We start from the raw sequence: 17841 nt of genomic DNA on the forward strand, positions 1-17841 counted from the left end.
CTATACAATATTTAATCGAAATCCAAAAAAGTTATGGGAAGTGGGGAAGTGCACATGTCTCTTTTGCATGTTTCTTTTTCTGCAACATCTGCATTTCCGTCCCTCGCACTCATTCTCTCCCTAACACATTTCTTTTGCATATTTTCATCACACACAACATTTCTATGGAAATTTATTATAAATTAGTTATTTCCACATTCGTTCCAATTTGTGCAAAGCAGTGGAATTTACCTTTTTACTGTTGCACATGCAATATGTGTTGTTTGCATGTGCACTTTAGCTCATAGCTTGGTTTAAAAAACTTTAACACATATATGTCTTATCTCTGCACATCTCTTACTTGAGAAACATATGCAATAATATTTTCACTTTATATGGCGAAAGAGACTCTCTAGGTGATTGGGTCAATAATCAAATAAAAAATATCTTTATAAAATATTTAGTCGAATTTCAAAAAAGCTTGTCGATTATGTGAAAGGGGCGAACATTTCCGTATAGATTTAACCCTCTACACAGTTCCATCTTGCACAACACTACCTTTGAACACGATTATAAATTAATTATTTGGTCCCATTTTCTACTTACCGTGCAACTTGCCTTTTTTACTTATGTGTTGTTTGCATTGTATTTTAGCTTTGCACATATCTTGGCTTGACAGTGTCTAACTTATACATGCCTTAGCTCTACACATGTATTATTGCACACATCCCTTACTTTCACTAATGTTAGTGTTGATAAGCTTTTTTCAAGTGGAGGTATTTGCAACATAAGCTTATAGACATTAGCAAATGAGTAAGACTATCATAGTTTACTTTGTTTATATATAAATAACATTGAAAATCTAAATATTGCCTTGTGCACATGCTTTACTTATTTACATAGTTCATTTCTACATGGACTTTTTCTTCACACATGCATTTCTTCCACACAACCTTCAAGTTAGCACATCCTATTGTCACACAAAACTTCATGTTCCATACATATTCCCACTTCAGCGCATTTGTAGGAATTTCCTCCTTTGAACACTCATTACATACATACATCTCTATCCTGCACACCACGTCTGAATGATTGATTTGTTACATTTGTCTGTTTTCGCATGCTTTGATAATTCATGCTTTTCATTCAGATGTCATGTTTATTTTCCCACATTTTAATTAAAATACAATGTATGTAGTCTATAAAAAAGTTTCATAGTAAAACAAAATTAGAAATCACTTTACCTCCGCACATAGTTTATTTCTGCATATACTTTTACCTTTGAACATGCCTTGGTCCTTCCATCTAAAAATAATAAGTTCCTCCCATCAAACAATTAGTGTAAATTTAAACTAAATTTATTGCTTTTGATTCTATGTTTTTGTTCTATGCATGAAAGTCACAATATGCATTAATATTTTCCAATATATAAAATGTTATGAGTTCTTAATGCCCACAAGTACCATAAAATGGGAATTGATTCTTGATCTTTTGATCGGAATCTAGCCCAAGAAGTCCCTTGATGCAGAAATATGGATGTCCCTTCTGCATGTTCCTCCTTCCACACACGTTCTCACTTTTGCACATCTACACACATTCATCTTCCATATACTTTCTTTGCATACCTCCATCTTACACAACATAGAAATATCTTACAATTAAAATTTCCAATTAGTATAATGTAAAGGCATTTTTCTAAAGAACTAGTTACATATAACCTTCAATTAGGTGTAATATATTTAATGATTAGGATTTGCAAAATATATGACCCTTGCTAGAAGATTATTTAAGGCAACAATTCCTCTTGGCATAAATTAGATATTATATTTTATTATCCTCATTACGGTTAAAATGTATAAGTGAAGTCATTAGATAGGAAACTCATTGTGTTTAGACTCGAGCTTACAACCTCATAAATCATGAATATATTTTTACTATTATTTTCCTTAAAGGGGAATCTAATTTGTTCTCACATTTAAGGGTACTAATAAAGGTACTCACATTGGATTCTTTCTCCGGTACTCACATTGGATTCTTTCTCATCGTGAAAAGTCCATTTTCCTTCAAGTAAAAGTAAGCCACAAACTATGGAAACAAAAAATGCATCGACATGGTTGGCTTATGGAATAAAATTGATTATTTCATGCAAAGGAAGAGGATTTAGTTCGGAAGAGTTAAAATATGAACTTAAAAGATTTATTCCTTCCAAAGTCTTGGTTATACATATTCCTTAAGCTTCAAGCATATCTTGAACTAGTTATCTCGTGGACCAATGGGTAACAAGAAGAACTCTAATGGTTGTTATATACATCAAAATTGAATCTAAGTTGAAGCAATTTGTCATGTAATTACAATGAAAAATAGTAATTCAATGGACTCCCCTTCATACCAAACAAATTACCCTTTTAATTTTTTATATTTTAATATGTTTATGATTTAAAATATTTGTATTTAATTGAAATCTAAATTTATATAAACAAAATTATTTTTCATATATAGAGAGGAAGTGTGTTTGAGCGAGTTTAATGGTTCAAAACATTTATTTTCTTATAAAAATCAAAGGTTAGAGTGTTAAATTTGGAGGGATATAATATTGATTGGTTTTTAGATGCGAATGCCGAAATAGTTGTGAATAAGAGAGATATGTGTGAGAGAACCTTTGTTTCAAATTTGAAAAGATATAGCATTGACTAGTTTTTAGATGCAAATACGGAAATAGTTGTGAATAAGAAAGATATGCGTGTGAGAACCTTTATTTCACACACATCCTCACCTTGAAATTTAGGGAGGAAAACTTTTTTTCTTGTTATGTGCGTGATATTCTTGTCATACTCTCTTCCTTCATGTCCTCCCTTCTTGGTCAATCATTTTGAAAGGAAAAATCTACATGAATGTATCCCCGGCCCTGAGTATAATTGGCACCTCCATTTTGGTAGCAGACAAGTATGTGCTCAAGTTTGTTTTACTGACTTCTTACCATTTAACGATTTTACCATTATGTTCTTAATATTCCCGCCTTATTCGAGAAAGCCCTGAATATAATTGGTGTTGACGTGGGTGGTTTGGCCAAATACCAAAATACTTAAAGAAGCGGTATTAGGCATTGGAACTAGTGGTTTGGCAAAAGCCTCAAAGGAGCCTGATGTTCAATTGGGTAGTGCATATAATTCAAGTGATGGGAGCCATATTGTACATCGAGTAGTTCAGTGGGGTTAAATTCCCTCTCACTTTATAACTTGATGTGGCATATCCACCATTCATTATTTGTGTGAATCTACTGTGAAGCAAAGAGACAACGGGAACCATGAGGGGGAACTGTGATTGCCCGCTCCCGGGCATTCAGTGAGGGCGCCTGCACACTCGATTCCATCCGTTCATTAGGGTGTGTTGATTAGAGCCGTCAAACCCACGACCAATCGATTTCCATCAGGCATCGAAGGTAGGGTCATCGGAGACCGGGTTTTACGCCTGATAACAATACCTCTTTTGTGAGTATTTAGATGGATGAAGGTTTTAGCTACTTGCTGCAAGCACAAGTGGTAATATTAAGGATTACCAATACATTGGGTTATAAAAATATTGAATTGTAAATCATCATTATCACATTAATTATTATAGTGATGTCAATCCACACTTTGAGAACATTAATTTTATATAATTGAGAAAAGCAATAGAAAACTAATTAATTTAGACAAATTATGAAATTAGCTAATAATAACTATTTAAGCGTTGTTTGCACACGATGTGCACGATGTGACGGTCGGGGCGGATGGTTTGCACACCCCCCGATTTGTTTCGAATCCTGCTGCCGCAACGCGTTTGTATTGGTGATGGCGTTGATGTGTCGGTTGTGACACCCAATTTGATATATATATATATATATATATTGAAAAAAGAGGGCCCGTAATGCTTCTAAATGGAACTAGCCCCTCCCATTTTAAAAAACTATTTAAGCATTGTTTAATCACATAATAAAACTCACATCTCAAAGAAGGTTTCTCCAATTTTGAATCACATAACAAAATTCATATATTAAAGAAAGTTTCATCAATTCTGCGAAGACGAGAATGTTTATACATACTAATTGATTTACTTTAGGCGAGAAGGCTTTTTTCGTTTTCGACTTTTTGGCACAACATGTTAAAGATTTATTTGATGTTAGATATCACATTGTTTGAGGAAGGTTAGAGAAATTATGATATAGTTGTTATTTCAACATTTGGGTCAATATATTAATGAAAATCTCATTCTAGTGTTCAGTAGCTATTCTAAACCCATAAACTATGCTAATTATTATTAAACAGTACTACAATAAAGCCTAGGGGAGCTTGCATTGGGCTTCTATAATCACAATAATTTAAAATGGAGTTGCAGTACGATGACAATCAATGCAAACGATCTCTTTGATCCAATGACCCAACAACATATTGCCTCCCAACTAGCGTTGATGCCAAAACGAATTTGCACCCTTGATGAAATCTAATGCCCCTAGTTAATTGTGATCAACGACCCTCACACACACACACATCAATTTCACACCTATACCCCGCGTTGGTGTGGGTCCCCACTGATATAACAGTTGTGATCACCTGTGAAAATCAATGGCTCATAATGATTGCACTCCATCCCCCCCGCCCCCCAAAATGACGTTGTGCAGGAGAAAGGTTATGCAGGGGAATGCATGTATGAATACAAGAACATAAACTTTCTTTCGCACACATGAACGACTGTTATGTCACATGCTAGTTATGTAGACCAATTATTAGTCGAGGTAGATGTAGATCCAATCACGTGTTCCCCTTGATCATGGATGCCTCTTATTCGATATTAAACCCACGTTGGTTCAAATGAAACACAATGGATCAATGCCCGTGATTTTAGCCTTAAAAATTTATTGATAGATTTATTCATCCATTTATCACTATAGATAATATCACTAAACAAAAAAAAAGTGTTGAATATTGACATGAAGTTCGATAGGAATCAACCCTTATTAATTAGATTGAGATTTTTTTTCTAATTGCAAGCAGTGGAGTCATCTCTTAAACGAGTATTTGCAATAACAAAAATGAACTTGTTTTATAGTTATCTATTTGCAAGACTAAATATGCATGATAAATCTATATACTGCACTACTCATATTTCTTTTAATAGTTATTGAAACAATTGCAATGGAAAAAGTACAACTAATTCACAATTATTATATTTTTATAATCATTGAAAATTTTAATATTGACATAAATTAAGATATAGTAACTAGATTACATGCAACCAGAACAATTCCAAGATATAACAAATGACTATTTCCAACATCCAAATGCCATATTTGAACAATGCCATGTCAATATTGCACAATTCAAAGGAGACTCATTCAAAGGAGAGACAAGGTAGAAGACAAATCCATCTCATTGTTCTGAGAGTTTTTAGGTGATCTTTAGTAATTTTATTATGCTGATAGAAGGTCTAGCTATTTATGCTAGTGCTAATAGCTGCAAGCTTGCAAATTTAATTCTATCAAATTGCCCAGAAGGATTCTTTATTGTTTTTTTATATAATTCTATTTATGTTAGTGCTAATAGTTGCAAGCTTGCAAATTTAATTCTATCAAATTGCCCAGCAGGATTCTTTATTGTTTTTTTATATAATTTTTATACCCAGAATGTTTAATATATATGATTCCATTACATCATAAACATATTCTTTATTGTTTTTTTATATAATTTTTACACCTTGAATGTTTAATATATATGATTCCATTACATCATAAACATTTCGAATTGAATCCTAGCCTATGGTTTTCACATAAACTTGTTAGACAAAAGGCTATATTTTCAATTTTTTAATAAAGATCAGTCATATTTCACTCCTGAACAATTTGTTATTGAAGTTTATTTAACTTTTAGATAACTTTTACAACATATTTTTTTTAAGTGTATGCTTAGCCTTTTGCCTTGAGAACACTGTCCTATTGTTGTCTATAAATTTTTTCACTTCAATTTCATATTGTTTATAATTTTTATACATTGTTACATATTATACATTTATATATATTTCCTCTTTGTAAAGCTATATACATTTCATTTTTGTGTTTTTTTTTTTAATTCTATATGTATTAGCTAATTTATTTTCTTAGTTGTAAATACAAGAACACTCACTAAAATCAAGGCATAAAACATTTAGGTCTAGTCCTGCTATCTTAGGGGTTTGGTGAGATTCAAGGGTTTGACAAAAAAAAAATTAAAAAAACATCCTGAATCAACATAGCATAAAATGCTTTTAGAAGAATTTGTGACTTTATAAAGAGTGTTTGGATAACTAAATTTACTAGTAAATCCCAATATATATAAAAAACAATATAAAATAAAATAAGTTTATAAGAAAAACATATATAATTATTTTTATTTTATAGAAATTATTTTATTTTATATAAACATATACACAATTAAAAAAACACATAAAATAAAAATAATATGTAATATATAACATTATTACCCATTAAAATATTAATATTAATAAATGACACTATAATAAAAAAAAAATATTATAAAATAAAATTTAAATATAACATTATATATTTTTTAACCAAATAATATTAAATTTCATAAAATATATATATTTTAAATAATATTTTATAATTATAGATGTAATTGCATATATATAACCATTGAAAGAAAATATTACATTATATTTATTAAAAAACAAAATATACTAATATAATATATATAACTTAGCTATCCATATCTAATATGTACATTTATTTAAAAAATCAATATATATTAATTTAATAACAACGTGTTTATCATAGTTTAAATACTATAACATTATTCCACAATTTGTATGTCTTAATGGCAAGCATTTTTTAATTAATTTTAAATTCATTGGAATGATTACACTTTTTTATGAAAGCATTTAATAAAAACTTTTAACTTGTATGTAAGGGAGAATCCAACGACTTTAGAATTTTTAAGTAGAATCCAACAACTTTAGAGAAGTTTCCTCCGAGGGTGCTCAAAATTTAAAATGAAAACCTTTAAGAACCAAAACGGTCAGACTATTTTCAATTTAATGCAGGAAAGTAGAGACACTAATGCATGAAAATGTTGCGTTATGGTTTGGATCCCGAAAATTGGAAAAAGTTGTGTTAAGATTGGGACTTCAACATGTGGTTGAAGTAGGGGTGTAGTTTTAATGATAATTTTTTTTTATTTTTTTTTTTTTTTGGTTGTTTTTGAAGGGTATAGAAATTTTTGTTATATTTTGAAAAAATTTGATAGGGATTTTTGTCAATTTAAGTAAAAGTTGTCAAATTTTATAATTTTAGGTGTTTTACAAGTTTTTAGTAGTGTTTTTTAGAAATAGGAGGGGCTAGTTTTCTTAAGAAGCATTATGGGCTTTCTTTTTGTACATATATACTTGTCAGAACAGGTTGATAACTGTCACATCTCGTTACATCACATTACAACCACATTGAAACTTTGATATATGCTGCGACCCAGCAATACAAATTGGGGATCGAATGATGGTTGGGTGCATGGAAGCCGTCTGCCCCGACCATCGAGCCATGCACTTCCCTGAATTCAAATCACTTTTCCACCATCAAAAACATGATTCAAATACTACCTCTATAAAAAAATTTGATCAAATTCCGGTCACTTTTTGATTACATAAATTACAAGTTAATCAACCAAGTAATACAAAAGAAATTGAAAAGCATCTCGATTGTATTGAGTTTACCAATGAATTCTCCTTGAGGTTTTTCATACATGTGATTACAGTCTTGGTGAAGGCTTTTATTGATGAAGTTGTTCATACATGTGATTACAGTCTTGGTGAAGGCTTTTATTGATGAACAAATTCTCTGCAGGGGATCCCTGTTTTCAGTATCAATAAATTCCCAAACTATAAATTTTAGTAAACTCGACGATTAATCCCATATTCCCACTGAAACAATTAATTCACATAATTGATTCGCAATGAAATGAGTGACCGTGACTCCAAGGAAAACTTAAATCCCACAACCTTAACTGGGCGATTAATCTCATATTCCCACTGAAACAATTAATTCACATAATTGATTCGCAATGAAATGAGTGACCGTGACTCCAAGGAAAACTTAAATCCGCTCTGACTAAACATGTCTATGGCTGAAATATTCGTTCAATTACAATATAATACAGTGATATAGCATGAATTACACCATAGGAGAAGCTCGATAATCTTTGATGCGATCAGGAACAACGTTATCGAATTCCCTGCTTTGAGGATTCTCCGCAAAGCATACGTAGTAGGCACACACACAAGCCTGGGGCACCGTCATGGTGATTCTTGTCTGCAAACGATTTCTTTATAATTAGAGCAAAGCCTCTTATGAACTCAATTCGAATTTGAAGCTCAGTAGAGTTTATAAAATGCATACCATGAAATAACCAATGAGAAAGGACAGTAAGGAGACTGTGGCAGTCAAGGTTTTGTGGGTTGCAAATGTCCATGACCCACTTACTATCAGACACAGGGCTCCGCTTGCAACCCCACTGAAAAAGCAAATGGGGTTCGTGAGGTCCTCGTCGATTACAGGTTCCAGTTCCCTTGCCTGGAATAAATGCCATGTGTCTTGGGATGCTTTCACAAATCCCTTGCTGTATGCTGCAACCTGCAAACATTAATAACAATTTTCAAATTTAACTCCGAAAAAACTGAAAAGCCAAACCTAATAGCTGGTTCCCATATTTGTGGGGAGTAGAATGACCATCTTTATTAGGGTTGCAAAAAAGTTTAAGGCCAGCTGATTCTTATATTTATGGGGAGTAGAATGGTCATTTTTATTAGGATGGTAGAATTTGAGAATATTTTAAAATCTGAAAATCTGAGGCTAGTCTCATTGAGAATATTTCAAAATCTCAGATAGAACAGTAAAAATATTTGTGGGGGAGTAAAATGGTCATTTTATTTGGATGGTAAAATTTGGGAATATTTCAAAATCCCAGGTATAACTGCAAAATCAATTCTGTGAGAAAATTTTCTTATATTTTGTTAATAATAAATCAAATTCTTGAATATTCTCACAAGCTACCCTGAAAAAAAACAAATTCCCAAATATTCTCACAACATACCATGAAAACTTTTTAGACTTAATTAAGCTACCATGAAAAAAAAACAAATTCCCAAATATTCTCACAATATACCATGAAAACTTTTTAGACTTAATAGTTTAAGTTATACCTGAACAAAAGCCCAACGATTACCAAATCTGAAAACTGTCTCCATTACTCCAAGACAGCAGTGAGCACAGGAGAACATGAATTCATCCCCTCCTTCAGCTAAATTCAATGCCCGTGCCTGCAAACAACCAACTTGATCAGCTTATACCTATAAGGGGCATTATAATTCTTGCAGCTCGAATGCATAGTAAAGTCAAGCTAATTACCAAGAATCTCAGAGCTTCGAGGATGGAAACCAGGAATGAACCCAGGCTGATGCTTCCCAAAGAGGTGGTTGCAGCTCTTTCGAATGAGATATAGGTGTCTGAGTGCATTCCCCTGAGATAAAACAATGCCAAAACCCTCGACACCGTGACATTCACTATATTTCTGAGTACTTCCATTGTCCAGGCCAAACTCACAATAAATCCTAGCACGCTCAGTGCTGCGTACTTCTGGCTGATGGCCCCTATAACTCCCACAATCCACAGAGCAATCCAGAGAAATGCAATTAGGGTCACCCAATAAGATGGGTGGTGCAGGTCCGGAAATTTGGTAAGTGGAGCCAGAGCTTTGGGCAACATTTTTGCAGCATATTTTTTCCTGTAAAAATCATAACATATGGCATAAGATACACTGTAAAAAATGTCTAATAAATTGTTGCTTACGTTTCTTAGTAATATAAATAATGTTTTAGTACATTTAATGTCTACAGTGACCAGGAAAATTGGTGGTGGAGGTGAGACTGTGTCTGTATATTTGATCGATGATTATTTGTAGAAGAGAAAACTGCAAAGTTCTATGAAGTTGCAAAATTCTTCTGAACGGTCAGGGTGCTTTAAAAAAAAACTGTATTGCTTCAAAATCCCCATTTACAACTAAAGGTTAATGTACTGTTCAAATTAAAGAACCAAAGGTTGAAGGTGCATTCCAGAGTCTTATGTGGAGGAGGAGGTGGCCCTAATGCACTACAAGTCAAGGTAAGGTTAATAAAGTCAGGGTGGAGATTGGAAATGGCCCTGGACTGAGTCAATCTATGTGAAGTGGGTCAATAGAATCAATGAGGTGGTTGGGTTAATAGAGTAAAGGTAGTTTTTTTTTTAATAGTGAATTGGTAATTATTTGGAGTAATTTGGGTAATGTTTACTGTTGAGGTGATGTCTCCTAACTCATCATGAAAATGGGAACTCTATTTCAAAATTGCCTAATCTTAAAATTTTATTACAATGGGTAAAAATGCTCTAAAAAGTATATAAGATCACAAAAAAATTAAAATTTTATTACAATGGGCAAAAATGCTCTAAAAAGTATATAAGATCACAAAAAAATTTCCTCACCACTCCCGCTAAACCCAAGGCACATTTTCAAAAAAGGGTTGAGTGTGGGAGCAGTGATGATAAAAATTGTCCAATCTTAATAACAACATCCCACAAATTAAAAAAGGCTAAATCAATTTTCAATTCAATAATTCAATATCAGAAAACATGCAACATTAAATTACATTTAAATAAAAAAACAAAAAATTCAGAATGGATGCAAAATGTGGCTAACCTTGCGGTTTGTATATACATAAAATAAATGGCAAGTTGTCTATGGAAAAAACAATTCAGAATGGATGCAAAATGTGGCTAACCTTGCGGGTCGTATATATATAAATAACTGCCAAGTTGTCTAGACCACATGGAGAATGTAGTGAACCTCCAACGTGGGAGTGTAGGAGAAAAAAAATATCCAATGTCATCTGGAAAACATAATCACAGGATAACCCAAAAAAGGATTTTTTTTGTATTAATATGAAAAATGAGAAAGAATGGTGAGAATAGCTTCAACACAAAGAGATGAACCTGACCAAAAGAAAATCTCATGTGGTTTTTGATATCAATATGATAAAATAGAAAAACCAGTGAGAATACCTTGAAGAAAAAGTGATGAATTTGAAAAATGCCAAGTGATACAAATTTTATACCTGACATGAGAATGATGAGTAAATGAGGTCTCATGATATTATGGACAATAATAAAATGGCTTCTCAGAAGTCAAACCTGCGAGGTTGGAAATTTGACAACCAGGCATGCGTGTCAGAAATATTTTAACAGAGGTTTCGCTGTCAATATTAGCTGTGCAACGCAACTGGGAAAGGGAATATTAGGTGTGCATTGCAACTGGGAAGGGCAAGATAGTATATTTATTAAAAACAAAATTCAGCATTAGGAATATTCTTTAGCCTGTCAAATGGGGTTGAACCAACACATCTTCTAGATAATTTTGATTTTCAGAATACCCTTTGGTGGGCATTTTAGCTTCTTGTACTGTCTCTGTTTCAAGTTTGGGAGATTTTTCTACTATATTTTTTTCCTGTTTAATTTGTTCTAGATATTTTGGAATTATAAATTTGAGTTATAAACTCTTCATAATCTGAGTGTCTCAGAGATTTTTCAGCCTATTGAATCTATATATCAAGCAAAAATTAATATTTGACCGAACAGTTCCAGCCCAAAAAAACTCCAAAATATAACCAACAAAAAAAAAAAAAAAACCTTTTAACTGTTGTCAAATTTCCACTCAAAAAAATTGAAGTTTACCTTGGTATATTTCCTGTTCGAGGCTGCTCTCTGGATGGTCAAGAAAATCTTATCCCAATTGAAGTCCTTGAATCTGACCAGTCCTAAATATTTTCTAAGTGGTTTTTCATTTTTTAGGCTTAGGTTTTTTGGGTCAAGGATGGGCTTTTAAGGGTTTTTTTTAATCTAAGAATGGCCATGAAGGTCCCATCTTTGTTATCGTTTTTTTGTTTGGGTTCAAACTCAGCCAATTCCTGATATGGATATCATAAAAACTGAAATTCTGTATTTAGTCTGGTTTTTCTAATGACAAACCAGAACAGAATCTTATAGTTTTGATGTAAAATTGTGTGTACAAGAATGAAAATTTTAACTTAAGTAAACATTTTAACTTTAAAAAACATAAGAGTTGTAAAATTTCAATTACAACCCAAAACTCCAGGGATGGCAACTAGAATCCCAAAAATTCTATGGATGGAAACTAGCAATACATTTTACTGAAACTTATTGATTACTGGAAGGGAAGAGAAGATTTAAGAACAATTTCCAGAATGAAATAGAATGCAATGAGAAGATATTCTCTGATACAAATTCAATGAGTTTGTGATGAACCAACCTGTCAGTAACCCAGCATAAGTACAGGGCTTGGCCAATAGAGAACACGAGGAGAACCACTCCCAAACCCACGCTGGGTGAATCTGTAGTAGACACAAGAATCAAGGAAGCAATGAAAGTCAATAATGGGCTGCTCCACAAGAGTACCCTTATCACAAAAACAGGCTTCCAAAGAACTATCCACTGCCATAGTAACGAGCAGATTGCACCCAGAACAGCAGCAGCTCCCAGCTGGGGATACCAATGCTCTATATGAAATCTATGGTTGCCCTTTTTCAGAGCAGCCTGGATTCCCTTAAACCCAAAATATCCAACCCCGGCAAGGGCCACCAGAATATGTAGAATGAAGACAATGAGACTCAGGATATTCCTGTAAGCCCCAGAATATGCTGCTATATTCCCAGTCACTTCAATGGCAGAATGGGGAGCCTGCATACAGTAGAGCCATCAAAGCACGGAAATTTCAGATTCTAAAAATTGTAAATAAGTTATGTTGAATATGGGCAGCTCTAAATCTTCAAAAATAAAAACACAGAACTAGAATTCATGAACTTGAACACAGCACAACCAAGCACAGAAATTTCAGATTCTAAAATTAGTAAATAAGTTATGTTGAATATGAGCAGCTCTAAATCTTCAAAAACAAAAACACAGAACTAGAATTCATGAACAGGAACACTCTGTGACCATGAACTTACGTTTGCATCGCCAGGAGCTGGCACCTCATGCAGATTTTCAGGGGAGTGTGGTAGGTCTAGAGGCGTAATTTGTCTCGCCCTCTGACTCCTCGACCGTCTAATCTCATTCTCATGATTAGGCCTCTCGTGTGTCTGGATGTTTGGATCAATCTCCATTTCTGGTTTGTAGAATCTTAAGAGACCGCTCAAATGGCGATGATAATGTTATAAAATATTCTGCAAGTCATGTAATTCAAGATTCAAGTTTTCATGATAAACCAACCAACTAAAAAACTCAGTCTTGATAAACCAGGTTCATCGTCCCAAAAGAGGACAAACAACTCCTGGATACACAACTCCCGGATTAAAAAATTCAATCTTGATAAACAACCCCTCAGGGATACAGTTAGAACGCCGATGCTAATTGGGAATGGCCTATACTATACTGATACTGAATACTGATACCATGAATGGGTTTAAGAAGATGCAGATGTTTGTAGATAAAATATTCCAGAGATGGAGGAAATTTGTAAATGATTATTCTAGAGAGGGAAATTATAGAGTACTCTGCCTGCTGCTATTGACTTGGACAACAAGACTCTGCGCGCCAACTGCGAACCAACTGCGAAGACCCTTGATGGTCAATCAAGAATCTAAAATTACGATCGAATAATCTTCAATCCGCATGTTTTTGGCTTTTTAAGTTCAGGTGGGTCTACATCTCTTAAACAATGGCGTTTTCTAATTGCTATTTTGTGTTTTTTGGAGTTTGCTTTTTAATTTAGGGAAATAATTTCCTTTGGTTAGATTTTTTTTTAAATTTAAATGATGGTAAATAAATTTTAGTATTTTCTTTAGATTAATAGTTTAATTCGTGATTGAAGTGATGGAAAATTAGTGAAAATTGAGAGATCTAAAATTCAAATTTAAATGTCTTATTTGTAATTTTGTTTAAAAAATAGAGGTAATCTCAAATTTACTAGTAACCCGTGTAAGAATTCTGGTATACCAAAACTATCTATAACATCTTAAATATCCAAAATTCATAATTATATAATTTTAACAAATTTTTCCAAAATTTTTATCAATCTCAAATTTGTAATTCCAACAAATTTTACAAAATTTTAAGTCAATGTTGTCAAACTCTAATTTTTACAAATTTCTTCAAAATTTTTACCAATCTCAAATTTATTATTCCAACAAATTTTACGAAATTTTGGCTCAATATTGTTAATCTCACAGTAAATCTCAAATTTGTAATTCCAACAAAACTTTGGATGAATATTGTCAATCTCACAGTAAATCTCAAATTTATAATTCAACAAAACTTTGGGTCAATGGGGTCAATCTCACATTGACGTTTTGAACCGCGTGGAATTTAAACATGTGAAACTTTGGAATCTCCAGTCTATCTTATCCAGTCAGCACATCGCATTGGGATTTGAAAAATGAATTTACAATGAAATTGCATTTTCCAGGCGGCATGGGATTGTGGCTTGTCTTCTTGGGAAGATTCACTTGTCTTGTTGCGGAAGATTAGTTTAGCTACTTCACGTTAGTGTGCGGGCCACGCGTATTTAATTATTTGTAATTTCAGGAAAACGTAGGGCAGTTACCCTGTCCTCCCGTCCTTTCAAAATCCACGTATACGCCAAATATAGAGCGAGGAGTTGTTTTTGGTGCGAGTTTTTGGATTTTAAGGTATTAGAATTTGATGGTAAAATTTAATGTGAAATCTGGATTTGTGTCATTTAAATTGATTTTTTAATTTTATATAGATTTGACATTGTAAAATATTTATAAAATATTTGATTATATAAAAGTTATTTATCAAATTTGTGATTTTAATAAATTCTTGTTAAATTTTAGAAAATTAAACAAAAAAATCATCATAAAAATTTCTAAAATTTATTACTAAAAATAACTCAAATTCAACATTGCAAACTAAGTAAAAATGCTCAGCAGGTCATTGTCTTGTCAAATTGTAAAATCATGCCACGTAGATGTCAATAAACGTTTCAATCGACTAATCGCTTGCCCTGCCGAATTTTTTGTGAAACTACTTGACTGTTTGGCCAACCTGATGGCGAAAAGAATTGATAACTAGGTTTGTTTTGTATTCTGTGATAGGGGTTGATTTGGACTAGGATATTAGGAGATTTGAATTTTGAATTTTTTAATATACATGGTAATTATCAATTAAATTGTTTTAAAAATTATAATATTTTTAATTTATTTACTGAGAAAAAATATATTAAAATTATTATATATATTTTTTGATTAATGTAATTTGGATGATGTTAATGACTTAAAATATTTTCACATATAAATTTTGATGATCTTATAAAATCAATCTTCTAAATTTAATTACACTAATAAAAATGATATTATTAATAATTATAATGTTTAAAATTAAATTATATAATTGTTATTAATTTATTTTAATATATAATAGAATTAATTTATATTTTAGTTAATTGTGTTTATTTTAGGAGGTAATTTTTTGCTCCGTAAATTAAGAAGAACATAGGTATGTGTCACATACCAGTACCCTCAGCAATTTTTTATTTTTTATTTTAATTTTATAAACAACACAAGTCCTTGGTAAATAACTCACCATCTCTATGCACAGTTATATTATGTTTTGCAAATAATTAAACATCGTATGCTTATCATTTACCAACATAGGTTTACCGCAGACTTATATTATGCATATGGTATGCTAACCATGGACTATTCTACGCATGCTGAGACATCACAATAACGAATAATAATAAGGCGCACATATATCTTCACCACGGCAACTATAATGCTGTAATAATAAGGCCGCACATATATCTTTATCATGGCAACTATGATGCTGTTAACCGTTGACTCATGTTATGTTGAATTATTATATATATGTATAGCACTTTGGCAAACGATGCATATTATGGTTAATTATTTGGGTTGCTTCGGCTGTTTCCTTGGTACTGTCCGAGTGCGCCACCCGAGACTGCCGACGGCGTTGCCATGTGACGAGTGTACGCGGCGTTCCCTCCGCCGGTCCGATCACGTGGAGGGCAGATGGCTGCCATAAATTCTCTGCCAACCTCACAGCTCGATCAAAGGCTGAGATTCTCCGTGGGAGATCTAACGGCGGAAACGCATCCAAATGTCCCGCCCGATGGTGAATGTATAAGGTTCTATTTTCTACTTGCCGGGTTATTGTTATTCCGCTGCCGCGCCATTCCGTCTCATTCGGGCTGCTGTAACCTTACGCGCCGAGAGCATGAAGGAGCCGAGACGCTGCTTCATCCAGCTCCGCTGCAAGTGCGAGGTAAGCTTCAGCGTTTCCACTGGTTATTTCCTCTGTTCATTACCTTACTGCATGTTGATTTATTCGGGTTTTCCTTGCTTTTCAAACCGACTAACGATTATTCGATGGTTGCATGCAGTGGTATCCATCTCTGGTTCGCGGCGGATGAGGAGGTCCGCCCATGGAAATCCGGTGCTTGCGGCTCTACCACAGGTGCGCGGTTGAGTGAGGATATTTGTTCTTTGTTTTGCTGAGACTGCTGACAGAGGGTTTTCTTTACGCCTATCCGTAGCCCACCTTTAACCTCACCGTTTTGATCGCAGGTGGCTACGGAAGGCTTCCTCTGTCTCGCTTTTATGACTGCTTTGGGCCGGTTATGGGTTTATCAACCCTAACGCTACCAGCGTTGAGTCTGGAAAGTTTCTATATGCATGCAATGCTGCATTCGTATAACTGTGATTTGGTATTTGAACTGTTAATATAGATATACGCCGGAGGGCGTTTCGGCCATGGCACCATTGGATACTGTTTGGGCATCGACCCTGTGTAATTTCTTGTTTAATGTTTAATACAGCCTTGCGGCTTTCTACGTTCTGTCATGCGACTTGTGTGCAACTACAATTAACAGTGTAATCTTTTAGTATTTATAATGAATTCCAGTTTATATATGCTACTGTCTCTGTTTGTGGAAATACTGGTTTCCTGGTATTCTTTTAAAGGTCGGGGAAATCCTATCCACCGGATGCCTCGAACTCTGACCATACAACCTCTGTTGATTTTTGCCGCAGTATATTATCTCATGAGGGTTTTTATGCATATGTTTATTTGGTATTTCGATTTGTATATCTCCTTGTCTGTTTATCTGGCTTATATGACGGTCCATAGATAGTGCAGACGGCTCGGTTAGCCGGCCATATGTCTGCGTTGTGCAAGGAACAGGTCTACATGTCGCTCGTACCAAGAGCCACAGTCTGGTTTCATAACCAGGTGTTCTGTATACCAATTTAATGGCAGTGCTGGGTATCGCTTGGTTTGTTTTCTAAATTTTAACATGTATACAGCCGCTTCTCATTCTATGAACGCTGTTGGTTCATTGCATATTAATTTATTAAAGGTCCTCATGACTCGACGCTTCCCTAAGAGGGTTCATGCATGTTTGTTTAAGAGGGGTCTCGGGTATCAACGTTTCCCTATAGGAACGTCTGTACCGTGATACCCAGCTGCCCCATATATCTCGTTTTCATGAGATAAGACGCATAAAGGGTGTTCAGCACCGCAAGATTATATGTCCTTTTATCTTTCTGTGCGCTGTATATAAATGTATATTTTAGTTGTGAATGCAAGGTTACCGAGTTTAATTGAATAGTTATTATTATTTTATTATTGGGGTTTCTCTGTGGCTTCGAGAACAACCCGTCTTCTCTCGGCTCTGACCCGGTTCTATTCCGTTTCTTTTGCCTTGAGTGGGCAGAACTGCCTTCAACCTTGCTGTTTGCTTGACTTGTCTTGCGCTT

At 33.7% G+C, this 17841-nt stretch overlaps 1 protein-coding gene across 2 annotated transcripts; it reads right to left on the reverse strand.

The window, feature by feature from the left end:
- Nucleotides 1-7989: 7989 nt before the first annotated feature.
- On the reverse strand, nt 7990-13732 carry LOC149182975 (protein PNS1-like). Of its 2 annotated transcripts, none has more exons than XM_089417021.1 (7): nt 13601-13732; nt 13051-13266; nt 12354-12781; nt 9404-9779; nt 9199-9315; nt 8396-8629; nt 7990-8308 (listed from the first exon to the last, which is right to left on the reverse strand). In XM_089417021.1, exons 2-7 carry the CDS (start codon nt 13204-13206, stop codon nt 8171-8173), a joined length of 1449 nt encoding a protein of 482 aa, XP_089273147.1. In that variant the 5' UTR covers nt 13207-13266; nt 13601-13732; the 3' UTR covers nt 7990-8170. The 2 variants fall into 2 exon arrangements, with proteins under 2 accessions (XP_089273147.1, XP_089273148.1); XM_089417022.1 differs by having other exon boundaries at nt 13596-13617.
- Nucleotides 13733-17841: the final 4109 nt, after the last annotated feature.

This window comes from Pinus tabuliformis, chromosome 3_2 (genome assembly GCF_031772625.1).
Source record: "Pinus tabuliformis cultivar Carrire ecotype Pingquan chromosome 3_2, CPIR1, whole genome shotgun sequence".
NCBI classification, from domain to species: Eukaryota; Viridiplantae; Streptophyta; class Pinopsida; order Pinales; family Pinaceae; genus Pinus; species Pinus tabuliformis.